Source organism: Nomascus leucogenys, chromosome 11 (assembly GCF_006542625.1).
Source record: "Nomascus leucogenys isolate Asia chromosome 11, Asia_NLE_v1, whole genome shotgun sequence".
NCBI lineage: Eukaryota > Metazoa > Chordata > Mammalia > Primates > Hylobatidae > Nomascus > Nomascus leucogenys.
Genome location: NC_044391.1, coordinates 6208969 through 6230894, shown reverse-complemented (window position 1 = coordinate 6230894; position 21926 = coordinate 6208969). Strand labels below are relative to the sequence as shown.

At 39.6% G+C, this 21926-nt stretch overlaps 1 protein-coding gene across 1 annotated transcript in view; it reads right to left on the bottom strand.

The window, feature by feature from the left end:
• Nucleotides 1-21592, bottom strand: part of BTBD3 (BTB domain containing 3) — a 34679-nt gene extending 13087 nt beyond the window's left edge. The window contains exon 1 of the mRNA XM_003252844.3: nucleotides 21367-21592. Coding sequence (XP_003252892.1) covers nucleotides 21367-21553 — 187 coding nt within the window. The 5' untranslated portion in view covers nucleotides 21554-21592. The remainder of the gene's footprint in view (nucleotides 1-21366) is intronic.
• Between the last annotated feature and the right edge of the window lie 334 nt (nucleotides 21593-21926).

Here is a 21926-nt window from a genome sequence, read left to right as displayed (position 1 = left end):
GGTAAGGTAGACTGAAGAAATACCTATCACTTCCAAAAATGATTAACATAACCTAACAGAGTAGAGTAGTTTAATCTGGTAAACTATATGGGAATAGTGTTTTGTTTTTCTTATTTGTCCCTTCGATACTGAGCAAAAATTATGCTTTTGATTTGGGAGGTAAAAAGATAAGCAACAAAATGTTGACAGTCCCCAAAGTCAGCAGCAGCTGCTGGAAAACAGACTATATATGCTTTCTAAATTTGGAAATAAATATGGAGTCAAGTGCTGGAGATAGCATAGCAAAAAAAGCAAGACCCAATAACAAGTGACCTTAAGGTTAGTATTTGTGAGCCTCATTTTCCACATCTGCCAAATGGGGTAATTAGACCCAGCTTCTCCCTCAGGTTTATTGTGAAGGTAAGATTATATGTTTTGTGAAATCACTTTGGTCAAAAACACTCTACAAAAGTAAGCTCTCACCATTAGCAGCAATTATGCCCAAAGCAGGATACGTTTGTGATGCAATCATCTAAAACACAAAATCTCAAAGATTAATCTAGCTCCTCATCCTTTTACTCTTTCAGACTGCACAGCTACTGACATTTCATCCTATCTGCAGGCTTCCTCTAGCCCCACCTGTGGGCCAAGCAGGTCCCATTTTGCTGTGAATCTGATTTTGCAGGGAAGGTTCAATAATAATCAAGATTTGTGCTGTGCACTGTGATCGGGTCCACACCCAATGTCCAAATCCCACAGTGTTATTTCCAAATCTGCACTTGAACCCACACTTCAGGCTGGGTGCCCATTGTGGACTTCAAACCTCCATAAGGCCACCTGTTGGCTAATGCACTGCTGTAACCACCTCCTGAGACAGCCTCCTGCAAGTAGTCCATCTAGCCACCCAGCCATATCTCACTAGCAACTCAATTTGGCCTCTCTCGACAATGACCCAGTTTGAATTCCAGCACCAAGGGTGGTAACTAAGGCCAAGTATTTAGCCAAGGCATACCTCAGTGCTGTCCACAGGATAAGGTTCACGATCAGTTTCATTAAGTCACCTTTTCACCACATAGAGCTCCAGTTAACCTTGAATTGTACTCTAGATTTGGGGTGAGCAGGGGGTAGGGGGGGAATGCCCAATGGTAGAATGTGGTAATTCTTAGAAGGCAGAGAACGATGATTCTTTTTAAAATTCCATATGGCACTTACCATGACATTTGACGACTATAGCTCTTAAATACACACTGTGTCTCAGTGTGCGCCTTGTTTGGAATACTAAACAACTCATCTAAATCCCAAATTATTCTCTTCCATACATTAAGTGATCTTGAAAAGGGGTATATAAAGTTTACCAGTAGATACTCTGAAGATGGCTATTTAAAGGAATATTATAATTTCTTTTGTAAAGTTGAAGATACTTCAATAAAAAAGGCAATCAATTGCCAAGTTTTACATACTCTAGATCAAGTTTGTCCAACCTGCGGCCCTGAAAGAGGCCTAGGATGGCTTTGAATGCAGCCTCAAACAAATTTGTAACCTTTCTTAAAACATTATGAGATTTTTTTTTCTGCAATTTTTTTAGCTCATGGGCTATCATTAGTGTTAGCATATTTTATGTGTGGCTCAAGACAATTCTTCCAACATGGCCCAGGGAAGCCAAAAGGTTAGACAACTCTGCTCTAGATGATCTTATGGTACATTTCCTCAGGTGTATTGACTACATGATCGCCTATCTTTTCCAATTATAGGTTTCTAGGATTTAAAAAATCTGTATAATATTTGGCAGAAATAGCGATTTACTTAATAAAATTTTCTTTACATTTTAATATGATTATGACCAATACCCAACTAAAACTCTGTGTATATATGTAAGTGCCATATTTTATGGATTGTAGATTCCTTAAATTCTATGTGTATATATCTAAGTGCCATATTTTATGGATTGTAGATTCCTTGTGCCTCCCCCACCCTCGCCACTTTAACATCTCTGAAACTGGTTTGTGTCTTTTAATTGATGCCATCTCATAAGTGTAACTATTAGGCTTTTTTTTTTCCTTTCTTAGTGGTACATAAAATAATGGCATGTCTTACACATGATGGCACCCTACAGTCAGTGAAATACGGTAAAATGTGTACAATTCAACAGAAAGAAAGAAATCTTTTTTTTAGGTTGCTTAATTATTTCCTTAACCAGGCAAGATGATGGCTCAGAATGCTGGCTGAACTACATTAGAATAATTGAGCTTTCGTCAAGTAGTTATTTGATAAAGTATATAATCACAATTCTCAATTGAGACTGCTACTATGACAACCATTGATATGGTAGAATATCTAGATGGAAATCTCAAAATGAGAATTTGCATTGCCAGGACTGGTAAGAGTTCCAGCATTAATATAATGCATTTCTAATATTTTCTCATGCCACACAATTGTACATAAAACTGTACATAAAATGCACATAAAACTGATCAGTATAAGCCTGTAACTCTCTCGGTAATATTTGCTAAAGATATTTTATCAATCAATTCAAGATTTATTAACTTACAACTACTTTATACATAGGTTAAATCTGGAGCCAAATGACTCACTAGAAGATACTGCTTACTTTCAAACAAACAGAATCCATATTAAAATGTTAGCTTAAGAGAGAGAAACATTATCATAATACAATGATCCCAATATATATATGACTCTCTACTAGGTACTTGAAAATAGTCTACCCAAAGAAAAGTAAAATCAAGGCTCAGGAGGTCCGTTTCAAAAAGGCCTGAATGGGGCTGTTCCAGCAAAGGACTTCAATCCTACTGGGAATGCTGGAATGGAACAACCTCACCCAACCATTGCTGTGGCTTTCTTCAGGTCATTTGTTGGCTTTAAATAACAGAAGAAGAAAATAATATGTTTTGGTCAAAGAAAAAGAAAAGTGTTTCCAAAGATATGTTTTACTTTGGCTAGTAATAGTTTTTTTTTTTTTTTTCCTGATATTCGAAAGATAGTCACCAAGAACATCTCAATCAGATCATCAAAGTCCAAAGCTTCTCTCGTTAACCAAAGAGTATCTTGTTCTATTTGGGAAAAACACCTTTTCCAAGAACACATGGGATGGGAAGAAAGAATCCAGACAATTCCCAAACCACCAGATATTCTACGTCAGTCCTGATTATTAGTGAGGTTCCAAGTGTCACAGCCAAATTTCCCCAACATCCACAACTAAGTTCTATACCTTTAGTCACTCAGTGCTTAGAAATAAATACTGCTCTCCTGTCCTTCAATTTACTGCCTCCCACCATCAACACCAAAACACCTGAATGATATCAATTATCTTAGATTTTAAATTGTGCTCACTGTAAAATGAACAGGACAGGTTGGGGAAGGCAAGGCCAGAAAAAACTTTTTGTTTTTTGTTTGTTTGTTTGTTTTGTTTTGTTTTTTGTTTTTGCAAAACCACATAGAAAAGACCAGTTATAATTTCACATTTTGACAATCACTATGCACATATCCACAAGGTCTCAATTAATTACTATTTAATGAAATGCTTTCCTTTGTTTTACAATGTATGCAACCAGAATGAAATGTAGTTATTTTGGGCAAACAGTACAAGATCTAACATTAAGAGGTCTGCTATGCTGAGTGAAATCTGAGAAATCTTGCTGTGGGAAAACATAAACATCCATGAAGTTACAAAGTAGCTTCACACTCAATTTCTAACATACCTTCTCTCCAGTAGATACTACCAAATAAAAATGAAAAAAGGCACATACATTTCTAAAATAAATAACAATAATATTCCCTAACAAAAAATTCAAGTAGAATTAGAAGGCTGTGACAGAGCATTATTACAGAAACCAGTTTCTGGCAAAAACTCAAAGTAAATGCTCTTCTAGAACCAAATGAAAAGATACATTTTATGCTACTTTTTTTTTTTTTTTTTTTTTTTTTGAAAGGGGGTTTCCGCTCTTGTTGCCCAGGCTGGAGCCCAATGGCACAATCTCAGCTCACTGCAACCTCTACCTCCCAGGTTCAAGCAATTCTCCTGCCTCAACTTCCCAAATACCTGAGATTACAGGCATGCACCACCACGCCCGGCTAAGTTTGTATTTTTAGTAGAGACGGGGTTTCACCATATTGGTCAGGCTGGTCTCGAACCCCTGACCTCATGTGATCCCCCCCAGCTAGGCCTCCCAAAGTACTGGAATTACAAGCATGAGCCACCGCACCTGGCCGTTTTATGCTACTTTTAATTAGCTTAAAAGTACACAATCCCCATCAACTGTTGTGAAGTACACAATAGAAAGACACAGTATACTTTAAATGTTGGTATAACCTTAAATATAACACCACCAAGTAACATTCACAAACTACCATCATTTGCTGCAGGAAATACTAATTCGACGCTGATAAAGTACTTCTTTGTTGCTTCGACCTCTCATGCTATTATAATCAGAATAAAAATTGAGATTCTACACCTAGCTTGATCACATGTATTAGAACTAAGAAAATAGAGTATTTCAAAAAAAATTCAATTCTCTAATAATATTCTCTAAAATAAAAATAATTATTTTTTTAATTAAGAGCTACTATATAAGTAGGTCAGTACTTGAACTGCCCAGAGATTTAGAGTAAAATAATCTAATTGCTCATGAAATAATGCTAAAATAAGTCTCACTTAAAGTGGGAACTATTCATGAAAACATGTTCTTAAATTTGAGTTTCTCCAATCTCTGCATCACATAATAGGGAGGATAGCATTTATAATACATAGGAACTTTAACCATAATAAACAGATTAAAAACATTAAAGTCAAAATACATCTTCAAAGAGTGGCAACTCAACTGTCAGTACCTTATCTAAAAAAAAAAAGAAAAACCACAAAGAGAAGCAACCACTCCACCATAGTTAACAGAGACATGAACCCATACAAGATCCATGGTGATAACGACTGGAATCAGACCAAGGAAGGACAATCTCTGAAAATGGTGATCACAACTTATATCTGAGTCAGGTCTCTCTGCATAAGGATTTTACTTGTCATCTGCGGAGATGCCATAATTTCTATTAAGAGTTCTGTATAGGAGACCTGGGTGATGTCAGCACTGATTGAAGTAATACCCTCTTGTAAAATTTAAAATACAGCATCGAAAATGAGACAAAAAGGCATGTGGTCAAATCTTTATAATGCTCTTCCCTAAGGGGCTATCATCTAAATTGAGGAAGGTCTCTCTCACATGCCAGAGGAGTGCAAACAAGCATCCACCCCGGAAGAAGGGAAGAAATTCCGTCTCACGTTTCCCAGTGAGAGGAAGCATGGCTTGCACTGCATTTTGGATCTCCATGACCTGGCTCAATTCACAATTAGATCTTTTGACTCATCCTCTTCATTCACCCACCCTGCAAACCAGACTATTCCCACACTACAAATGGGTCCATTGCTTCCTGCCATCCTCACTGCCCTTTCTTCTGTACAACTCTACTTATAAAAAGCCTACCCACCCATCCTTCAAGATGCAGTCCAAAGGATACCTCAGCAAGGAAGGTTTCCTGGTGCTTCCAGACTCATCATGCCCAACTGCAGTACGTTCTCACATTCTATCTTGCCTTATGTTGCCTGATTAAAGTGTGCTTTCTGTGAGGACTGCACCTCCGTATCTGCAACAGTGCCATGCCCACGAACCTGGCTTTCAATGGTTACACAAGAGGAAGTTAAAGCCCAACACTTCCAAGTCCAATTAGAACTCTAGATCACACTCGTGGAGTGCAACTAGTTCTAGACCAAAATGGTCTGAAACTAAGGTCTACAGTGTTTCTAGTTGACTGAGATGCAAGCTTAGACTAGGTAGAGTGGCAAAGAACCTGAATACCTATTAAATGTGTCCTGGGGCTCTCCTGAACATGTGTAAGCAGAAATGCAGTATTATAATACTACATTAATCTCACAGCTAATCCAACTGTAAACACCAAAGCTCAACTTAAAGCAAGTCCCTACATGCTTAGAGTAAGGCTTTGCTACATTAAAAGTCTAAAATTTAATGTAATACAGATATTCACAGAGAAGTGCGGGTTAACCAGGAACAAGAACTGCTACCAGGACAAAGCTGCCTTTATCAACCGGCCTCATCTCATGGCCTGGCATATTTATTTATAGTGCTAGTAAAGAATTTTAATGATTTAATGAACTGGAAAGGATGATAAATTCTCAGCAATTCATGTGAAAAGAGGAAAGCAGTCACATGAATAATCCAAAAAAAAAAAGGATAATTAAAAAGACTTTCTAATGTGGTCCTGAAATGTGTTTCATCTGTACTTAACATTGAATCGATGAATTTCCACTACATTAGACACACCCAGTCTTCAAACAAAGTAATAAAATGGGCTTGTGTGTATAGGGCAGTAGGAAAATGCATGCCTCCCCTGCAAATAAACCAGAATTCTAAGATGGGTGATGTCTCATTTCAGATTACTGCAGAGCAAAAGCACAAGTAGAAAAGTATACTGCTTACATGTGTGAGTCTCTGTCTCACTTCACTAAGAAGAATCGGACAAGTAATCAGGTGTTTGACTTTTTTACAAAAAATAAAGAATTCTCAACTTCCATCTATATATTCCCTTACAACACTGAAGTAACAGGCGGGGTGCGGTGGCTCACACCTGTAATCCTAGCACTTTGGGAGGCCTAGCCAGGTGGATCGCCTGAGGTCAGGAGTTCAAGACCAGCCTGGCCAACGTGGTGAAACCCCATCTCTACTACAAATACAAAAATTAGCCAGGTGTGGTGGCACGTGCCTGTAATCCCAGCTACTTGGGAGGCTGAGGCAGGAGAATAGCTTGAGCCTGGGAGGAAGATGTTGCAGTGAGCACAGATCACGCCATTGCACTCCATCCTGGGCTACAGAACAAGACTCCGTCTCAAAAAAAAAAAAAAAAAAAATGGAGTAATAATAAATGGAAATTATGGTATCAGTAGTGGAATAACTTATTTTTGGCCAGAACTGGAAAGTATCTTGCTGGGCCAGTGTGTTTATGGAAGCTTTACCACCAGCAATGATTTTAAAAACCATTAAGAGTGTTGAAAATGTAAAGTCATAGTTTTGAGTTTTGTGTTGGTCAAAATAAATAAATAAATAAATAAATAAATAAATAAATAAATAAATCTACTCGAATTTTTCAATAACGAATTCACTGGCTATAAAAGTATATTTCTTAGAAGGCAGGGTGAGGTAAATTCATTCCATGTGTGCCTGTTGTTCAATGTGTATATGACTTAAAAGTATGAAGCCTTTTAAGCAGTTCTGACTTGCACTGGTTAAGAAAGTATCTAAGTAGAACAAGTGACCAAATCCCTCTGCAACCTCCCAGCAACATCTGCTAGTGGTGATGCAGAACAAAGGCCACCATGGAAGGGATCATTTGCTCCTAACAGAAAAGGCAAGAGTTTCTCCAGGAACTACAAAACATAAAATTGCTCCATAGTCTGGCTCTGTAACTTTTCTTACTACTAATGCTGCTGGTTTCTAAGCCATCTGAAGGTCACTCCAGTGACTCTGAGCAAAAGTGAACAGTGCCAAAGGAGCAGTAAGGTCACCTTACTTTTCCCCAGTCCTCCTCACCCACACCTCAATGATGGGGGATTTAGGCATAGCGGTAAAACGGCCTGGGTAAATGCAAAATAGCTATTGTGCATTCCCCTTTGCTATAATCAATGTATTGTTTCATGGGGAATCTCTGAGAGATGCACCAGTAAAACTTATTGATTTTATTAAACTTCAGCTATTGAGTAAACACTTTTAAAATATTCTATGTCATGAAATTGGGAAGTATGCACAAAGCATTTTTGGTGAAATTGAAATAGAATGGTTTCCTTGAGAAAAAACACGTGTACAACTATTTGTGTTACAAGTCAAACCAGCAGCTTTTTTCTTGAAATGCCATTGTTACTTGAGAGAAGAAGCAAAGTATGCTTATTCAGACTAAGGTATTTGGCAGACATTTTCTCGAAAATGAATGAAGTGAGCCTGTCACTGCAAGGAAAACTGACAGTATTTATTGCTGATAATAAAATTCAAGGCTTCAAGCAAAAATGAGAATTTGGAAACCTTGATGACACCACCATGAGCCTGACAGCTTCCCGATACTCAAAAGACTGTTCTGATAAGAGCAGTGATATTAAATGAACATGATTTTTGATACTGTATAATGAAATGTGTCAACACTTGAAAGATTTGCATAACTCAGTGAACCAATCTTTTCTAATAAGAATGCAATTACAATATAAAATTATGCATTGGTAAAAGATCCAAAGTACAATGGTCGACCAACGGATTTAAAGTATAACAAGAGTACAAAACATTCACTGATACGGTTTTAGATTCCACACAGCAATTAACCTTTAAGAAACTACTATTTATGAAGCTTTGGTGAGGTATCAAATATCCACAATCATCTGAAAATGCTATTAAAATTTTCTTTTCCAGCTATACATCTGTATGAGGCCAGATTTTCTTCATATGCTTCAATGAAAACAATTATTTTTAAATAAACACTTAATTTTTTTCTTTAATTTCAACTACAGTAAATATTAATAGATATGACCCCTATAAACAAGTTTTCTGGGCTTGTTTATCCCAGCATTTTGGGAGGCCAAGGCAGGCAGATCACCTGAGGTCAGGAGTTCAAGACCAGCCTGGTCAGTATGACGAAACGCTGTCTCTACTAAAAATACAAAAAATTAGCTGGGTGTGGTGGCAGGCACCTGTAATCCTAGCTACTTGGGACGCTGAAGCAGGAGAATCGCTTGAACCAGGGAGGTGGAGGTTGCAGCGAGCCGAGATCATGCCACTGCATACAGCCTGGGCAACAAGAGCGAAACTCCACCTCAAAAAAAAAAAAAATTAAGAACAGTCAAAGAGCTAATATTCCATCTGTTCAATGGCACTGTTTGGCATCTCGTCAATACCCCAACCTCAGAAAATTCACAGAATATAGGGTGCAAGATCATATTAATTGACATCCTCTTTGAAGACACTAAGAAAAAAATTGTAAATGAGATTTGAGGTGGACAAGTATCCCTATAAACTTCACATAAACCAGCAAGAAAACAAACCTCTCTCTCTCTGAAAATTTGCTTTCTCCTACATCATATTTCCTTAGGAGAATTGCGGGTAGCAATCTTTGGTGTTCTCCTAAAGCAAGCATGGCTGCCAATGTTTAAGATAATTTGTTAACTTTTTCCTTTCATTTAAAGAGAGACATATCAGGCAGAATCTGACTCTTCCTACAGTGCCATTTTAATATTGTATCTACAGAGTATGGCATTTGATACCATACAATACCAAAATCTTCCTATATACTAAATAGAAGAAAATAGTTTGTTGAAAATAAAGTTTAGGTTAGGACTTTGTAAAAGTCCAAAAGAAATACTTAATCTACCAGCAATAACATTTTATTTAAAAATACGGGTAACCCTTGAACGCTACGGGTTTGAACTGCTCTGGTCCACTTATATCTAGATTTTTTTCAATAACTGTATTAGAAAATTAGTTGGAGATTTGTATAACAACTCAAAAAAAAAAACAGATGAACTGCACAGCCTAGATATATTGAAACTTTTTATGTTTTATATTTCATTAATGGATAAAACATGTAGCTATGAGTCTATTTTATCATTTACTACCATAAAATATACACACATCTATCAGAGTTACCAAAATTTATGCACACACACATACTGACTGTATACAGTGCCATTCCCAGTCCAGAGAAATGTAAACAAATGTAAAAATGCAGTATTAAATCATAAAGGCATAAAATTAACTGTAGTACATACTATTCTACTGTAATAATTTCATAGCCATCTCCTGTTATTCCTGTGGTGAACTCAAGTGTTACCAGTATCTGCCTAAAATGCCACATGATGCTAATCATCTCAGCATGAGCACTTTCTCTCCCCAATATATTGCTTATGGCAGTAAAATGTGATCTCTGGTGGTTCTTGCGTATTTCTCATCATGTTTAGTGCAATACAGTAAACCACGAATAACACCGTGAGACCCATACAAAGTGCCACTAGTGATGCTGGAAGTGCTTCCAAGAAGCACAGAAAAGACACTACAAGAAAAAAGTTGAATTGCTTGATATGTACTATAGATTGAGGTCTGTAGCTGTGGTAACTCACCATTTCAGACAGATGATTCATCTTGTAAACAGATGATGTAAACTTACAATATTGATGAATACAGTACAGTTCTATAAATGTATTTTCACTTCCTTATGATTTTTGTAACATATTATTTTCCCTAGTTTATTGTAAGAATGTAGTATATAATATATATGACATACAAAATATGTGTTTATTGACTGTTCATGTTCTCAATAAAGCTTCTCGTCAACAGTAAGCTATTAGTTAAGTTTTTGTGAGTCAAAAGTTACACATGGATTTTCAACTGTGCGGGGTGGGAGGTCGGCGGGGGTGGGCATCAGTGCCTCTTTATGCTCAAGTTTTTCAAGCGACTAGTCTTTTACTAGAGCTAGTATCCAAACACTTTCCCATCTTCACTCTTAAAAAAATTTTAAGAGGTTGTACATTTTAGTAGGATCCTGATCCTCACAAGTACTTCACACTCAGTAACTATATAATACTATAGAAACACTGCAAAATCAAAATATAGGTTGTCCTTATCTTGAGCATCTCATTTTCCTATAAGCCAACCCAAACACCATTATATATTGACATCCCTAACCCACACCCACCTAGTCAAATCCATCACTGCCTGGTGATGACTTTGAGTATATGCTAGGAGATATTTGCTACCTAAGAGTTCAGAACTGATTCTGACATTTTGGGGAGATCACTGATAAGAGAAAGTAGCTAATAAAGTAACAAAACATTTCAAGTACACATGAGCTGATCCCACAGAAATACTTATTGAATGGTATTAAATTAACTAGACAATCTACTAATTTAAATAAATAAATTATACAGCATTTATTAAGTAGGTGCTGAAATCATCTTGGGGAAGGGTAAGGAAGCCCACTATGAGAGACTGACTGCAACTGCATAGGGATCAAAAGTGACTGCACATGTGCATGCTCCCTCCACTGTTGACCACTTTCAGTAACAGCCCATTCTCCAACAGATGAGCTCCAGCTTCAAGCACTTATTCATCCTGTCTCCCAAGGCCACAAAAGATGGTGAACAAAAAAACCACAGGAAGAGACATAGCACTCTGGAATGCACCTTCACCAACACTGGTGTCTAAGTAGTGGAGTTGGGAGGTGCTGTGCAAGAGAATGCTACCAACAGTTCCCTGTAGCCTGAACCTGCATCCAGAGCAGAAGGAGGGACTTTTGTAGCTTCTCACCACTTTTTTCTATTGAAAATAAGATTTATTTTGGGAAAAGTCACCTTATATAACCTCAATTAAGAATTTTACCAATTTCCAGGTTTTCTAGGAATACAGATCATTCTCCAACAACACATTAAATTTGTAGATGGATTTTGGCCAGGTGCAGTGGCTCAAGCCTGTAATCCCAGCACTTTGGGAGGCTGAGGCAGGCGCATCACGAGGTCAGGAGATCGAGACCATCCTAGCTAACACGGTAAAACCCCGTCTCTACTAAAAGTACAAAAACAAAATTAGCTGGGTGTGGTGGCGGGCGCCTGTAGTCCCAGCTACTCGGGAGGCTGAGGCGGAAGAAAGGCGTGAACCCAGGAGGCAGAGCTTGCAGTGAGCCGAGATGGCGCCACTGCACTCCAGCCTGTGCGACAGAGCCACACTCTGATTCAAAACAAAACAAAACCAACAAAAAAAAAAAGTAGACGTACTTTATTTGACTTTTTCCTACATTCTCCATGAACAAAGGTATGAAAATAGGTGGCAGTCTACATTAGAAGTCCTTCTCTATCCACAGAGACCTGAAGTACAACATAATAGCAGAGGGCCAAAATTAGTCCCTCACTACAGAGTATGTTTGCCGGTGATGGGTAGGCAAGACCGCCACTTTCAAAAAAAACAGATTAGTAGAAGAAATTAGGTGGCATTAAAAGACAAAAACTCTCACAAAGGCAACAAATACTTATAAGAGTCTCCAAAGCAGGTGTAGAACTTTAAACAAGATATGTTTTCCAACTGGGCTGTCCATCCATTAATGGCCTAAACTGAGGGCAATGTGATTTATCATCAGATAGATACGTAGGTCAATTTTTTCCATTCAGCCTTGGCCAACAGTACTGAATATTTAAGGTTCAATACAAAATGAATTTGTAACAGTACTATTTTCAAAAGAATGAGTCTTCAGGACAACAAAAAGTAGATCTAATCAGAGTTGCAAAGGCAAGGGAAATTTATCAGGTAGAATAGATGCATTCAAAGCAATGGAACTTGCAAAATTTTATTTCTAATGTGTATGGTAATCATCGCTAAAATGTTTACAGCTAATATGGGGAATGCTCTTACTTATATAGCATCATAGAAAAATTAAGGAGAGATCAAATATACACAAGGAGCTAGGTATATCTTGAATTATTCTGACAGTAAAGTTGAAGAAAATTTTCACATTTTTGTGTATAGGTAACAGCTATTGGGCTTATCCATTTCTAAAGACACATATATCATGGTTTTTATTTATTGTGTATTCTTCAGTTGCATAAACTATCTCTAAAATAATCATCATTTTTTCTTGCAAATCACAGCACTTGCTTGCACAGTAAATTGCAACAGTAAAAATCTACAAATGTTTCTTGCTCTATTAAGAAAGAGAAGGAAAGGGAGTCTGACGTTTTTGAGATACTCTTGGATTTGAAGGACACAAAAGGAGCCTAGAAACACAATAAGCGAAACTTTAAAATGACTGCTTGATAAGTGCAGCAAACCACCATGGCACAGATTTACCTATGTAACAAATCTTCATGTCCTGCACATGTATCCCGGAAGTTAAAATAAAATACAATTAGAAAAAAAAGAAGAGGAAAGAATGCAAATACTTCAAGGGTCTGAGACACGAGGAGCCATGGAAAATAACAGGAAGTGTCCAAGAGATCAAATACAGTGCTCATCCACTTCTCAGATCTGTGTGAGGACTAGAGGGGGCATAATTATTTAATATAATTCATATGAAAAAATAAAAATCAGGTATTTTAAATCAATAAAATAAAATGACTGCTATAAGGATTGCTGTAGGGATGACTACAACATTCTCTTGTCTGGAAAACTGAAGGTAAAGGACTGAGATCCTCTGATTTTGTGGATTTAGTAAAAGATTCAATAACGTGCATCCAAGTGGCTCTGAGGATTTCAAAATCACCTTAGAAGTTATTTCAGCAAGAACCTCATAGGAAAAAAGACTAGAAGGGGCCATGAAAGATGTCCCAAACAGCAAGAAGGCATTAAAAAAGGGAGAGCAAATGGTTATCGCCCACATTAAGGGGCAAATATTTGCAGACTGGTTAAAGAACAAAATATAGTAACAGTATATCACCAATATTTACCAGGGAACCCAGGTATGTTCTGAAAAGCTCCCAGGTGATGCCACGCCTACTGTTGATTAAAAACTGAAATATAAAGAGAGAAGATTCTAGAATACAATTCACATCATTCAGATGTGAATCAGGGCACTTGGCCAGGCTTTTTTGTCAGTTAAGTGACCTGGTCCTATCCATTAGTACAGTTTAGTACTTTACAGAGAGCACCCTATTTAATTCTCATAACCACTCTCTGTATTATCATCTCCATTATAAATTATAAATGTTCTTGAACTTCTCCCTTGCTGGTGGGATAAGTCAACGTTAGATCCACAAATGCTAAAACACTATGCATATGTTGCTTTATGGGAAATTCACTGAAAAAAAATTGGAGAAGGCAGACTACATTCATTCATTCAAAAAATATTTACTGAGCATCTTCTACGTGCTAGGCACTTGGGACACATTAATAAACATACTCGCCCTCAAGGAATTTATAGTCCAGCAGAGGTAGGAAAGAGAGGCAATTCACAAATAGGCAAATAAACAGTAACTTAGAAGGTAACAGATGCCATGGAAAAATAAAATGCAGAGCACTGCAAGAGACATACAGGATGCAGATTGCAATTATAACTAGAGTAATCGCACAAGCAAAATGCTATTTTAGTGAAGACCTGAAAGAGGTGAGGGAGTTGACCATGAATATATCTGGGAGCTGGGAGGGTAGGATAAAATACCATAGGCAGAGGAAAAAGTCCAGTGCAAAGACCTAAAATGGAAATGTGCCTGCCACGTTCAAGGATTAGCAAGGAGGTAAGGAAGGCTGGACTGGAAAGTGCCGAGTGGGAGACAAGTGGGAGAAGAGGTCAGTTAGTAAGAATCAGATCATGCAGGGCTTTTTAATTTTTATTTATTTATTTATTTTTAGACAGAATCTCACTCTGTCCCCCAGGCTGGAGTGCAATGGCACGATCTCAGCTCACTGCAACCTCTGCCTTCCAGGTGCAAGAGATTTTCCTGCCTCAGCCTCCCAAGTAGCTGGAATTACAGGTGCATGCCATCACATCTGGCTAATTGTTGTATTTTTAGCAGACATGAGGTTTCACCATGTTGGCCGGGCCGGTCTTCAACTGCTGACCTCAAGTGATCTGCCCGCCCCAGCCTACCAAAGTGCTGGGATTACAGGCGTGAACCACCATGCCCGGCCCAGATCATGTAGGGTTTTATGAATCATTATAAGAAAACTGGCCCTTATTCTGAGTGACATGGAAGCCACTGGAGGGTTTTAAGCATAATTTGACTTATGTTTTTAAAAGATCACTCTGATGTTAAGCTGACGGAAAATTAAAGAGAAGCCAGGGAACGAAAAGGAGACCAGTGATCTGTTAGGAGCCCACGGCAATACTCCAGGCAAGAAATGCAGGAGACTCGGACAACGATGCTGGTAGTACGGATGGGAAAGTAGTTAAACTGATTCTGGATACATTTTGAAGATAGAACAGCAGGATTTGCTGACAGCCTGGAAATAGAGTTGGAGAGAAAGAGAAAAGTCAGGAAGATTCCATGTTCTTGTTTTTTTTTTTTTTTTTTTTGCTTAAATAACATGAAAAAAACGGAGCTAACACCCACTAGGTTGGTGGTACAAAACTAATTTGCCATTAATGCAAAAAACCACAATTACTTTTGCACCAACCTAATAAACTGGGGCAGGCTGCAGATGGAGCAGGTTTGCAGAGAAAGATCAGAAATTTTGTTCTGGCCATATTTAGGCTGAAGCGTCTTTCACATATTCACGTTAAGAAGTCAAAAAAGTAGTTGGAGATGTCTGAGGTGGAAATATACATTTAGGAGTCTTAAGTAGCTACACAGTATTTTATTAAAGCCCTGTGACTATTTGTGACAACAGGCTAGCGAGAACTGAGCCTTGGCACATTCTAAACTCATAGGCTGGTGAGAAGAGAAAAACCAGCACAAATTTAAAAACAACTGAAAAGAAACCAGAGGGCCAGCGGTATAGAAGGGAAGGCAACAGTGTGTGGTGTCCTCAAGAATCAAATGAAGGAAGAATATTAAAAAAGGAGGAATAACAAATTACATCAAATACTGCCAACAGGTAAAGATGTGACTTGAGTGTCAGATATAACTTGGAATATTTGCTTGTGAAAAATCCCTAGTGACATCTCCTATACCACCCCAACCAAGACAATATGCTCATGCAATGAATATGTTATCCTTCATTCTTCCCATGCATTCAATTTGTTTTTCTAAAGAACCATCCATAAGGAAAACTTTGATCCAATTTAGTATTAGGGACTCAAATCAGTAGACTCTTTAGAAATACCAGTAGATAAACTGCAGATGCTAATGATCACTTGCTAATATTCAATTCCCATGTCTTAAAAACGTAAAATTACCTCTAGGCAACTTGGAAATGAAAGAATAGATTTTCTTTGTCCTGATGAAGAACTATGATAAACCAAAAAGCCAATATTCTACTATTCTTTTCCTTATTAAAATAAAGAACAACAAAAGTTTGTATATTATCACCATTGCTATTCGATAATGTTCCAGAAACATGTTATAACGTTACAGAATGCTAAATCTAGTGCAAACTGCCACAGAACCAAAATAAAAGTTATAACTATTTAAAAGTAGATAAAAGTGTCATTATCTGCCACTCATATAACTTGGGAACATACGAAAATAAACTGCAAAGCTTTTAGCCTAAGTGCCAGCTACAAAATAAATACACCAAAATCAACCACCGTCTTAGACTAACAGCCAATTTGAAGAGCCCATCACAAAGTAACAAAAACAAATACCTAAGAAGAACTCTAACAGGAAACATTAGGACTCAGATGAAGAAAACAACTCTGCTGAGAGATAAAAGGTCACGAATAATCTTTCATGACCCTTAAAAGAAACACTGATTACAGATGGCAGTCCTTGCCAACGAAACAAAATGCAACATGATCCGGTATTTTTTTAGTTCTAAGGATTCATCTTCCGAGCCTTCCAGATTAAGATGGCAAATTTAACACACATATCCAATTACACCCTTTCCCTAAACCCCACTTAAGTGACAGTAAGAGATCTTTCTAGAAGACATAGAGACCCGAGGACTTAAAGAACTGTAATGGAAACTGCAAACCATGAAAGTGGGAAACAGATGGACAACCCTAGAACCCAGCAAGACTAGAGATTTGTTCTTGGAAAAGTAAGTAAATAGGTAAGTCTGCCTGGTGAACCTTCTCCAACGTGACTCTACACAGAGAATGCTGAAACCCCAGCCAGATTCCTCCATGAACACTGGAGCCTACACTCTTTCCTCAGTGCAAAACTTTACTGAAAGACAACTCTCTGACCAGCCCAAGAAGACCCTACAAACGGCCCCAGTGAAAAACGCAGGAGAAACAGCAAACAATCCAAAGTAGCTGCCACTGGGGAGGGAGAGTAAGGGATGGGGAAGAAGAGGCAGATGAAAGACCATTTATTTTACAATAAGCCTCCTAGACTTTTAAAACTGTGCAATAATCTTTATCTGAAAGGACAAGTGCATAGAATTATAATGTTAAAAGGATAGTGTGACTTGCTCTGCCAGATATTTCTAAGTATTCTAAACCTATGATTAAAAAGATGTGGCATTGATTAAGACTAGAGGATCAACACACAGACGAGCACGACCTAAAACTGAAGCAGACCTCAAAGTCAGTCAAGATCTCAAAAAACTATAAAGACCACAAAGCAAAGAAGAAAGGAGGAACTATTTAACAAATGGTGGTAGAACTCCCTAACTAGGGAAAAGGAAGAGGGGGCAGCAGCAGTATAGGAGCGCTTCATATCCATGTACAATTATAGAATTAAATGTAAAAAGACCTAACATATTCCCAAAATGTTGTTTCATTTATCTCACCTTTCAGATAAAGATTATCAAATTTAATACATGCATACAGTTTTAAAGTCTAAAAGCCTTACTGTAAAATGAGTGGTCTTCCTCATCGCCTTAGTCTTCCTCCTCATCCACTTTTGACTGCTTACTGCTTCTCCTGAGTTTTTCACTGGGGTCATTTGCAGGGTCTTTCTGGGCTTTCCAAGCATAAACAAATACAAGGAAAAAATCATAAAGGACAAGGTAGAGACCTGTTTATATAGAAATAAAAATATTTTATTGGTTGAAAAACGCCAAAAAGTGAAAGAAATAATGGCCTGTGGAGAAGAAAAAAAAAAAAAAACTAAAAATATGATAAAGGTGCAATCTTCTTTAGATAAAACAGGTATTTCACTTTTTTAAATCACCACTTAAAAGTAGGCAAAGTACCAGAAGAGAGAGCTCCCAAAAAGGAAAACAAAAGAAAAAAAACAGATGATCAATTTCAACAGTTACCAAAAAAATAAATTAAAAGATCATATTTTTATAGAAAAATCAGGAAAGATGATGAACACTGGAGTGCTGACACACTACAAGTAGACCATACACTCTGTAAGGGAATGTTATGGCATAAGCAATTTGGCAACAAGCCGCAAGAGTCATAAAAGAGTTGACCTCTGCCCCAGGATTTCTACTGCCATAAATCCAACTTGAGTAAGTCCGAAATACTTAAACTTTCAGACAAGGGCATTTTTCTCAGCTCCACCTGTGTGTCCACTCTTACTTACTGAGCCTACATCATTTGGTCGACCCTGCCTGCTGGCCTTCCTCTACTTAGTTCATTCCATCTCACCAAAACTCTATGGTACAGGCACCATGACCCTTATTCCAAGGAAACGCGATTAAAGAGGTAATTAAGGTCACTTAGGAAGTGGCCATGCTAGGATTGGCAACCAAAGGGTTTAATACTGTATTCTCAAGCCACTAAAAATAAAAATAATATGTAAAACAACAGAAAACTAGTTCAATAAACTTGGGTGTATTCATCATTAAAAATCTTATTTTCAAAGGGTTTACAGAAAAAGGAAACGTCTCTAATATTTACTTCATATTAAATAAAAGTGCAATATTTAAAACTACAGATAAAATTAAAAGCCAATTTTGTTTAAAAGTATGTCTATCCAGACAAACAAAAAGGGTAAAATGGAAGCACATCATCTAATTACCAGTTGTTTCTTTCTAGATGATATGACGGTGATTTTTACTTTCTTAATTTTTTTCAGTGATTCCCAAAATGTCTCCCAACAGGAAATACTTTTTAATTTTTTAAAAGAAACAAAGCAACAACAAATTCTCAACTGTATTTGCTTAATTTGAATAAACAAAGGACATGTCGATAAATGTACATTAATGCACACCTTCAAGGAATTTGAGACTGGACAACTACGCTGAAAGAGATACTAAATTGAAAAGCCTTAAAGGTAATTTTTAAATGTGTGATGAAAGAAGGGAAGATTAGGTGAGAGATTATTATTTTAGCAGCCCAGCATCACTGCTGGAACTACAAGGTCCATCACATGAGAGGAGTTTCCATCAGTATTCCTTTCTCACAGTAAATGGAAAAAATTCACCTTACAGGATTTGCTTGATAGCTCAGTTAACAGAAATTTAAACAGCACATAAAATAGATTTTAGTAAGAGAAAACCATTTCAACTCCCAACACAAACTCAAAAATCATTGGAATCCTAAAGGCATTTTGGAGCACAGTTTAAAATATTTTTTAAAAAACACAATTAAAAACAAATATGTAAATGACCTATTTCTGTACTATTTTATTCAGAAGAGTTTTAACAGTTCCTTGCAAGGCAAAATGGAATTAGATGTCTATAGCAAACCTGTTTTGAGCATTAAAAAAAAAAATGAACATTTTTTTCAAATTGATCTTTGGATGCATGTGTTTGGGCAGGGGTGTTTGGGCAGGGAAGTAGAAGAATGTGTAGACAGTGCCTTTCCTTTGGTAAAGTATAGTATTACAAGCAGTTTAACATTTTGTAAAGAATGTTGGCAGAGTGCTTTCTAGGAACAAAACAACTTAAAAGCTAATCATGGCATTTTTGCCACAAGTTATCAAAAGTTTCTCCGCACAGATGTGGAGTTATATTTCACTTTTTAACTTTTTAAATGTAAGGTGTAACTTAGGGCTTTAGAGAAATAGTGCATACAATTCTTAGGCATGTGCATCTCCAAGAAAACATGGTAAAAAAGAAAAAGAAAACATTGTTTCCACTTCATTTTGGAAGTTTGTTAAACAAGTCATCAGTGCAAGGATTGGGAAAGAATGAGAAATCAAGAAAGAACATGGCTGCTAGTAGTTATCATCCCACATAACGGCATTAATAATCTGTAAGTATCTTAGAAAGAAAATCTTGGAACTGCATAAGCTCACCCTTACCTGCGCTGAGGCCAAGAAATGAAAAAGGGTGATTCAAAAATTCTTCCGAAAAGGAAGAGTCCTATTCAGAAACCCAAGGGTAAGAGGACCCGCCCACTTCCCCTGGAGGACTCGTTGCTATGGGAACCCGCAGTAACCCTTTAAAGCCAGTAACCTATGGGGGATGAAGATCGTCCCCGAGGTTAAAGTTAAAACAGGGGATCTGACGGAGGGTTGAGTGGGGGACTGAGGTAGCGTTAAAAGAAGGGGAAAGCCCTTGGCTGGGCAGGGAGTCAGTGAAAGCGGGCTTAGTAACCCCAACAGAAATTCAAAACAGCACCTAGAACAATTGTTTTGAGTGCTACAGTCACATTATAGTTCACAAAGTTTGAACCATTAGAGATGCTTCCCTCCCTCCCTGGTGGGAAACAAACCCCCCTTTGTGAGTTCCTGTCTAGGAAAACGAATTTGAGTTTCATCTCACCAATTACAAACCGAATGCTACTACTATGTGAAACTAAAGTCTTGACTTCCTTACATTAAACCAGTGTTTCCAAACTCGGCTGCGCGATCACCTAGGGATCTTTAAAAAATACACTGTGTTAACTGGTCTGGTGTGCGACTGGGCTTGAAGAGTTTTAAAACTCCCCAGCGACTCCTCTGTGCAGCCAAGTTTGGGGAAACTGTATTACAGGATTTGGCGAGGTGGCGGGGAATATTTAAAAAAGAAAAAGCACCGTGATCTCCCTTGGTCTTTTGAGGACTAATAATAGAATTAGCTCGCTTTCACCAGGCACACACAGGACAATGGGTTGCTTGATAAATAGGGATCCCCAGCAGGCCCGAACAATACTTTCTTTGAAAAGGCCAGGAGGTAGAAGCCTTTTCTTCCCAAGAGAGCAAACATCCTTCTTCCCGAACACCAAACTTCTACGTCTATTTTAAGAGCAAACGGGCCACGAATGCCACTCAGAACTCGGAGGACGAGTCCAGCCTCAGGAGGAAGCCGCCCCCGCCATCGCCCGCCGCCACTCGCTGGGTTCCCGCGGCTCCTGAGGCCGCGCAAACCCGGAGCGTCGGTCCCCGGAGTGCCCCCCGGATCCCGCTCACCGCGCCCCGCCGGCAGCGCCTCAGGAAAGTTACTTAGGGGAAGTTTGCTCCGCTTCCCACCGCGCGCCTCCCCGGGAGAGGGGCGCGGCCCCCACCACCTGCTAGGCGCCGAGGCTTCCCGACCGCGCCCCCTGCCTGGACCTCCGCCACCTCCGGGGTCGCGCACCCCGCGGGCGTCCGCACGGTCAGGCGGGCTCGTGCGCCCCTCCCCGCGGTCCCTCGGCTGAGGTGGCCCTGCCCCTCCGCCCCGGGCACCAGGACCCCCGCGCGGGCCCGACGCGCCCCACTGGGACCCCCCTCGGAAAGCCAGCCCGCGCGGCCAGCGCCTGTCGAGCCCGGGGGACGGATATGGGAACCCCTGGACCCATGGGTCCGAAGCCGACCTGCGGCCCCCGGCCCGGCCTCTCCTCGCTGCGCTCGGCCCCTCCGGCCGGCCGCCGGGCGCGCGCCCCTGCCCGGGCGGTCCCGCGCTGCGCACGCGCGGAGGCGCCGACCCGCTCGCCCGCGGCGCCCTCACTCACCGCCCGCGCTCCTCCTCGCCTCGGGCGACGCAGCGGTCCGCCGTCTTGCCCTGTGCCCGCTCCTCAGGCCCCGGCCGGGGCACTCGGAGATCCAGCGCCCGGCGGGCTCGGCGGGCACCCGCACGCAGGGCACGCTCGGCGGGAGCGAGCGCGCGTGCCCGATCACCGGGAGGGAGCGGGGTGGCATGGGCGGTGCTCCCGGAGGCGGCCTTGGATACGGGGCATGCGCAATGTCTGCCCTTTCCTCAAGTAGGAGTGAGGGGTGGGGGGAACCCTGGCTTGGAGGAGGCGGGGAGGGTGGAGGAGAGCCAGCACTCCCGCATCTCTGAGAGGCCACTTCGTCCTTGTCCCACAAACTGCATTTTTTCTCTCTGGGTCATTCATCAATGAATGTATTAAGCATTTATTGAACACTTGCACTGGCAGAGTGGACGTGCAGGATACAGGGCATCCTCCGGTATTAGGGGGCCGATTGCATTTGGCTTTGGGGCGCCTTTTCAGTCACTGATGCCAGCCGTCTCTCTAACAGATAAGGAGGGTGCATAAATAGAGATCTCGTA